This window comes from Tachysurus fulvidraco, chromosome 1 (genome assembly GCF_022655615.1).
Source record: "Tachysurus fulvidraco isolate hzauxx_2018 chromosome 1, HZAU_PFXX_2.0, whole genome shotgun sequence".
Lineage (NCBI taxonomy): Eukaryota > Metazoa > Chordata > Actinopteri > Siluriformes > Bagridae > Tachysurus > Tachysurus fulvidraco.
In genome coordinates, this window is record NC_062518.1 from 17,284,870 (window position 1) to 17,292,369 (window position 7,500).

Below are 7,500 nucleotides of genomic sequence, written 5' to 3' on the forward strand. Positions count from 1 at the left end.
ATGTGGTGGTGTTGAGTATGATGTGGTGGTGTTGAGTATGATGTGGTGGTGAGTATGATGTGGTGGTGTTGAGTATGATGTGGTGTTGAGTATGATGTGGTATTGAGTATGATGTGGTGTTGAGTATGATGTGGTGTTGAGTATGATGTGGTGATGTTGAGTATGATGTTCTGGTGTTGAGTATGATGTGACGGTGTTGAGTATGATGTGGTGGTGTTGAGTGTGATGTGGTGGCGTTGAGTATGATGTGGTGGTGTTGAGTATGATATGGTGTTGAGTATGATGTGGTATTGAGTATGATGTGGTGTTGAGTATGATATGGTGTTGAGTATGATGTGGTATTGAGTATGATGTGGTGTTGAGTATGATATGGTGTTGAGTATGATGTGGTATTGAGTATGATGTGGTGTTGAGTATGATGTGGTGTTGAGTATGATGTGGTGGTGTTGAGTATGATGTTCTGGTGTTGAGTATGATGCGTTGGTGTTGAGTATGATGTGGTGGTGTTGAGTATGATGTTCTGGTGTTGAGTATGATGTGGTGGTCCTTACAGCCTGATGTTTATACTTTCACTACGGTGTAAACTTTTGGGATCAACAGCCATAATATTACATCTAGTCCAGCCAGTGGAGATGGAGCTGCATCGTAAACATCATAATCATTACTAGTGACATCATAAATGTTGGTGGTGATGATGAAGATGATGATGAGGGTGGTGGTAATAATGATGGTGGTGATGACGATAGGCAGGGTGGTGATGGTGATGACAGTGATGACGATGATGAGGGTGGTGATGGTGATGACGATGGGGAGGGTGTGATGACGATGGGGAGGGTGGTGATGGTGATGACGATGGTGAGGGTGGTGATGGTGATGACGATGGGGAGGGTGGTGATGACGATGGGGAGGGTGGTGATGGTGATGACGATGGTGAGGGTGGTGATGGTGATGACGATGGGGAGGGTGGTGATGACGATGATGAGGGTGGTGATGACGATGGGGAGAGTGGTGATGGTGATGACGGTGATGATGAGGATGAGGGTGGTGGCGATAACGGTGATGATGATGATGGTGTTGTTGATGATGATGGTGGAGATGACGACGATGCTGGTGGTGATGACGACGGTGATAATGGGTTCTGTCTTTGATGAGGAAGAATGCTCTCACCAGTTCTGGCTTTACAGGAACGTCTGTTTGACTGGAGACTGAAACCATCCACACAGTCACACTGATATGAGCCCAGTGTGTTCACGCATGTCTGACTACACACACCATAAACCGCACACTCATCACGATCTGAAAAACACAACAATTAACACCTCAACATTAATCACTCAAATTACACAAACTTATAGTATTATTTATTATGTTATTAGTATAGATTGTGTAATGAGGTCAGCGCCCCCTCCTGGTGAGGATTTATATCATCTCCACACTCTCAGGCTCCTGTTACACACTTTACATCCTCAGACTAAGTCACAATGTGATTATAGATGTAGTTCATCTGCTAACATGTGACTGACTCCCATCAGCAATGTGACCAGTGCTCTGTGGTCTCAGAGTGGAATTATAATCCCAGTCAGTCATCAGTATGTCAACAAATGCATAATTAACATCGTCTCTGTGACGTAACCTGAGCTGTGCTGAGCGGCATTCAGGCAGTGTTGGGATATTAATACTGAACATCCTCCTACACCCTAGGGTCAGAGACAGAGAGACAGGAGTCAGAGAGAGTGAGTCAGTGTGAGAGAGAGAGTGAGTCAGTGTGAGAGAGAGAGTGAGTCAGTGTGTGTGAGAGAGTGAGTCAGTGTGAGACAGAGAGTGAGTCAGTTTGAGAGAGAGAGTCAGTGTGAGAGAGAGAGTGAGTCAGTTTGAGAGAGAGACAGAGAGAGTGTGTGAGAGAGTGATTCAGTGTGAGAGAGAGAGTGAGTCAGTGTGAGAGAGAGAGTGAGTCAGTTTGAGAGAGAGACAGAGAGAGTGTGTGAGAGAGTGATTCAGTGTGAGAGAGAGAGTGAGTCAGTGTGAGAGAGAGAGTGAGTCAGTTTGAGAGAGAGAGTGAGTCAGTTTGAGAGATAGAGACAGAGAGAGTGTGTGAGAGAGACAGAGAGAGTGTGTGAGAGAGAGACAGAGAGAGTGTGTGAGAGAGAGAGACAGAGTGTGTGTGAGAGAGAGACAGAGAGAGTGTGTGTGTGAGAGAGACAGAGAGTGTGTGAGAGAGAGACAGAGAGAGTGTGTGTGTGAGAGAGAGAGACAGAGTGTGTGTGAGAGAGAGACAGAGAGAGTGTGTGTGTGAGAGAGAGAGAGAGAGAGAGAGACAGAGTGTGTGTGAGAGAGAGAGAGAGAGAGAGACAGAGTGTGTGTGAGAGAGAGACAGAGAGAGTGTGTGTGTGAGAGAGAGAGAGAGAGAGAGAGAGACAGAGTGTGTGTGAGAGAGAGACAGAGAGAGTGTGTGTGTGAGAGAGACAGAGAGAGTGTGTGAGAGAGAGACAGAGAGAGTGTGTGAGAGAGAGACAGAGTGTGTGTGAGAGAGAGAGACAGAGAGAGTGTGTGTGTGAGAGAGAGAGAGAGAGAGAGACAGTGTGTGTGAGAGAGAGACAGAGAGAGTGTGTGTGAGAGAGAGACAGAGAGAGTGTGTGAGAGAGAGACAGAGAGAGTGTGTGAGAGAGAGACAGAGTGTGTGTGAGAGAGAGACAGAGAGAGTGTGTGTGTGAGAGAGACAGGGAGAGTGTGTGAGAGAGAGAGACAGAGTGTGTGTGAGAGAGAGACAGAGAGAGTGTGTGTGTGAGAGAGACAGAGAGAGTGTGTGAGAGAGAGAGACAGAGTGTGTGTGAGAGAGAGACAGAGAGAGTGTGTGTGTGAGAGAGACAGGGAGAGTGTGTGAGAGAGAGAGACAGAGTGTATGTGAGAGAGAGAGAGACAGAGTGTATGTGAGAGAGAGACAGAGAGAGTGTGTGTGTGAGAGAGACAGAGAGAGTGTATATTAACAGAACACACACATGAAAACATGTACACTAAGCTACAAGAGTAAAGACATGATACAGTTGTGTAGACGTCTGGGTTTGTAGACGTCTGGGTTTGTAGACGTCTGGGTTTGTAGACAGTTAACAGCAGAACAAAGTGGGTTAGTTTACCTGCTGACATTAATGTGGATATAATCAGTGCTTCAGCAACACTGTTCTCTAACACTCACCTCAATAAAGCTCAATTCAATTAGGACTTTTATTATAGAGAGACGGAGAGAGAGGGACTGAGAGGAGTGTGTGTGTGTGTGTTGTCTCACAGTGTGTTTGGAGTGTGTGTGTGTGTTGTCTCACAGTGTGTTTGGAGTGTGTGTGAGTGTGTGTCTTGTCTCACAGTGTGTTTGGAGTGTGTGTGTGTGTGTGTGTATGTGTGTGTTGTCTCACAGTGTGTTTGGAGTGTGTGTGTTTGTTGTCTCACAGTGTGTATGGAGTGTGTGTGTGTGTGTGTGCGTGTGTGTGTGTGTGTTTGTATGATTCAGTGATCAGCATCAGTGTAAACGTGTACAGACAGACAGGAGGCTGCTGCTTTACAGAGACACGTCACTTTTCACTACTCACCATCAGATCAAAGCTGAGCTTCAGCACCTACAGCAGAAAGACCAGTCGGGTTTGTCATGGAACATGTTAGGCTTTGCTCACACGTCCTCTCCAGCTCTGTGTGTGTGTGTGTGTGTGTGTGTGTGTGTGTGTGTGTGTGTGTGTGTGTGTGTGTGTGTGTGTGTTTACCTCTGCACGTCCTCCCATTGTCTTCCAGCTCCAGTCCATCTTCACAGTAACACACGGCACCGGTCTTCATCCTCACACACCCAAACTCACACTGCAGTTCTCTACAGTCCTTCATCAGCTCTAAAACACACACACACACACACAGACACACAGACACACAGACACACAGAAACACACACGTCTTCAATATCAAAAAATAAAAACATGTGTGACTAATCCAGATCAATTTGCTCTGTGAACTGTCCTCATGATGGTGAAGGTTTTAGACTAAAGACTTAAAGCTGCTTACACACCGTGTTATACGTCTAATCCCACGAGACACGGCTGCAGGCAGATGATGACATACTGCTGCTTTAATACAAAAAAAAGAGCTTCGTCTGCAGTTTGGAAAACAGTTGAAAAAAGTTTCAAGAGATGGAACTAATTAGATCAAAGGTCAGGGCATGCAAGAAAAAACAAACATGAAGGACACAGTGTGTGTGTTGTCTCACAGTGTGTTTGCAGTGTGTGTGTGTGTGTGTGTGTGTGTGTGTGTGTGTGTGTGTGTGTGTTGTGTAGTTGGTGAGCAAATATGTGGGAATGTTTCACTACTAGTGCCCTGTGATGGGTTGGCACTCCGTCCAGGGTGTATCCTGCCTTGATGCCCGATGACGCCTGAGATAGGCACAGGCTCCCCGTGACCCGAGGTAGTTCGGATAAGCGGTAGAAAATGAGTGAGAGTGAGTGAGTGAGTGTTTCACTACTACTGTAGTGATCCACATCACACATCACACACACTGCTCATATAGTAAAGATTCTCCTCATCACCAGAGTTACACACACCTGCAAAGCTAATCTAGCAAGCATGCTAGGCTAGTTTGTTAGCTGATGCTAGCTAGCACCGGTTATAGTGTTGTTATGGTTAACACAAAGGCCTTCCAGTGATAAGTGAAATAAGATAAAAACTTAAACAGTTGTGAATAAAAAATGAACGGAATCAAACCCTGTGTGTGTGTGTGTGTGTGTGTGTGTGTGTGTGTGTGTGTGTGTGTGTGTGTGTGTGTGTGTGCTGATTGAACAAAAGCACTTTATTCACCATTTGTACTGTAATATGGGAATTTATGAAGCACTAAGTGATGAACACTCAGGACTATAAATCTGATGCTTATGGCTTGCTATTGACAGTAACCTTGAGCTGGAGGGAGATCTTTTGTGAAATGCATCAAAGGAAACACACTAAAACGCCACTTAAACTTAAAGTGCTGAATCACACACTGGTAATGTGGGAGTTTTATGTCCCTTTAACATGGAGATGTGCCACTGTTCTCCTGTGTGAAAGGTTAAAAAAGTGCTCGCTGTACTAAACACTAAAGAACATTTTAGCAGCTATTAAACATCTGCATTTTATAGTAACTGCCCTTAATGAAGTGCAGAGAAACTGCTAACTGGGGAAGCTGAAGGTTTTTTTAAGAAAGCCGTTATTACACAATGTACATGTAAATAATGTGCACACTGTGGACCAACAATGGGTGGAGCTTAGGTTTAACTAATTTTATACTATATTAACACCAGCAGGTTTCGGGTGTGGTGTAGAGGAGGACTGTGGTGTAAGTCAGGTGTGGTGTAGTCAGGTGTGGTGTAGAAGGGTGTGGTGTAGTGGGATGTGGTGTAGTTGGGTGTGGTGTAGTAGAGTGTGATGTAGTGGGGTGTGGTGTAGTCGGGTGTGGTGTAGTTGGGTGTGGTGTAGAGGAGTGTGGTGTAGACGAGTGTGGTGTAGTTGGGTGTGGTGCAGTGGACTGTGGTGTAGTCAGGTGTGGTGTAGTCGGGTGTGGTGTAGTCGGGTGTGGTGTAGTTGGGTGTGGTGTAGTCGGGTGTGGTGTAGTTGGGTGTGGTGTAGTCGGGTGTGGTGTAGTTGGGTGTGGTGTAGAGGAGTGTGATGTAGTTGGGTGTGGTGTAGTTGGGTGTGGTGTAGTCAGGTGTGGTGTAGTCGGGTGTGGTGTAGTTGGGTGTGGTGTAGTTGGGTGTGGTGTAGTCGGGTGTGGTGTAGTTGGGTGTGGTGTAGCCGGGTGTGGTGTAGTTGGGTGTGGTGTAGTCGGGTGTGGTGTAGTTGGGTGTGGTGTAGCCGGGTGTGGTGTAGTTGGGTGTGGTGTAGTCGGGTGTGGTGTAGTTGGGTGTGGTGTAGTCGGGTGTGGTGTAGCCAGGTGTGGTGTAGTTGGGTGTGGTGTAGAGGAGTGTGGTGTAGTCGGGTGTGGTGTAGTTGGGTGTGGTGTAGTCGGGTGTGGTGTAGTTGGGTGTGGTGTAGAGGAGTGTGGTGTAGTCGGGTGTGGTGTAGTCGGGTGTGGTGTAGTGTACACCTCTATTACCTGATATCTTGTGGCTAGTTGTTGTGAACATTAGTCATGCTAACTACCACTGAATCTGCCCCAGAGAGGAGCAGTGAGCAGTTTACACCTGCCCCCATTACTCTGTGTGCTTGCTGATCTCAGCCAATCAGAACACAGCATTGTGATGGAGCCTCTGCTCTGACCTGCAGCTCCACTAAGAGAGCAGTGATGAATGGTGATGAAAGACGAATAAATAACGACTGACACTCAGTAAAGAAACATATGAGTTTGTGCTCTTCATCACACTGTACATCAGGTCTCCTGTTCACTCTCTCCATCTCTCATTCTTTCTTTCCATCTTCTCCTTTCTCTTTCTGTCTCTCTCTCACATTTCTCTCTCTTTTATTGTACTGAACACATTATGGGATGTGACACAAAGACTACTTTTAGTTGATCTAAATATAGACACTGTGTTCTCACTTTACCCTGTGAGTGGAGCTGAAGTTCTCCCTCAGGAGAACCTCACAATGTTCACACCACACACAGCAAGCAGGGACGCTGTGAATCAGTGCATCTTAATCATTCATCATCATCACCACCACCACCACCACCATCATCATCATCATCACTACCACCATCATTATCATCATCACCACCGCCATCATCATCATTCATCACCATCATCATCATCACCACCACCACCACCATAATCATCATCACCACCACCACCATCATCATCATCATCACCACCGCATCATCATCATTCATCATTATCACCACCACCATTATCATCATTCACCACCATCATCATCATCATCACCACCACCATCATAACCATCACCACCACCATCATCATCATCATCACCACCGCATCATCATCATTCATCATTATCACCACCACCATTATCATCATTCACCACCACCATCATCATTCATCACCACTATCTTCATCATCATCATCACCACCACCATCATCATCATTCATCACCACCACCACTCATCATAACAATCACCGCCAACATCATCATCATTCACCACCACCACCATCATCATCATTCACCACCACCATCATAACCATCACCACCACCATCATCATCATCATCACCACCACCACCACCACCACCACCACCACCACCACCACCATCATAACCATCACCACCACCATCATCATCATTCATCACCATCATCACCACCACCATCACCACCATAACCATCATCATCATCATTCATTACCACAATCATCACCACCACCATCATCATCACCATCACCATAACCATCATCATAACCATTCTCCACCACCATCATCATCACCATCATCACCACCACCATAACCATCATCATCACCATTCATTACCACCACCATCATCATCTTCACCACCATCATCATTCATCATTCATTACCCTATAAGTGGAGCTGAAGTTATCTTTCAGGAGAACCTCACACTGTTCA

General features: G+C 46.0%; 1 protein-coding gene across 3 annotated transcripts in view; it reads right to left on the bottom strand.

The window, feature by feature from the left end:
- The window catches only part of LOC113649228 (low-density lipoprotein receptor-related protein 1B-like), a 176,857-nt gene that overhangs the window by 120,091 nt on the left and 49,266 nt on the right, over window positions 1-7,500 (bottom strand). For all 3 annotated transcript variants that reach the window (XM_047820298.1, XM_047820295.1, XM_047820293.1), the window contains 2 exons: window positions 3,747-3,866; window positions 1,168-1,296 (listed from right to left, as the gene is read on the bottom strand). In XM_047820298.1, the coding sequence (XP_047676254.1) occupies window positions 1,168-1,296; window positions 3,747-3,866 (249 nt within the window). The remainder of the gene's footprint in view (window positions 1-1,167; window positions 1,297-3,746; window positions 3,867-7,500) is intronic.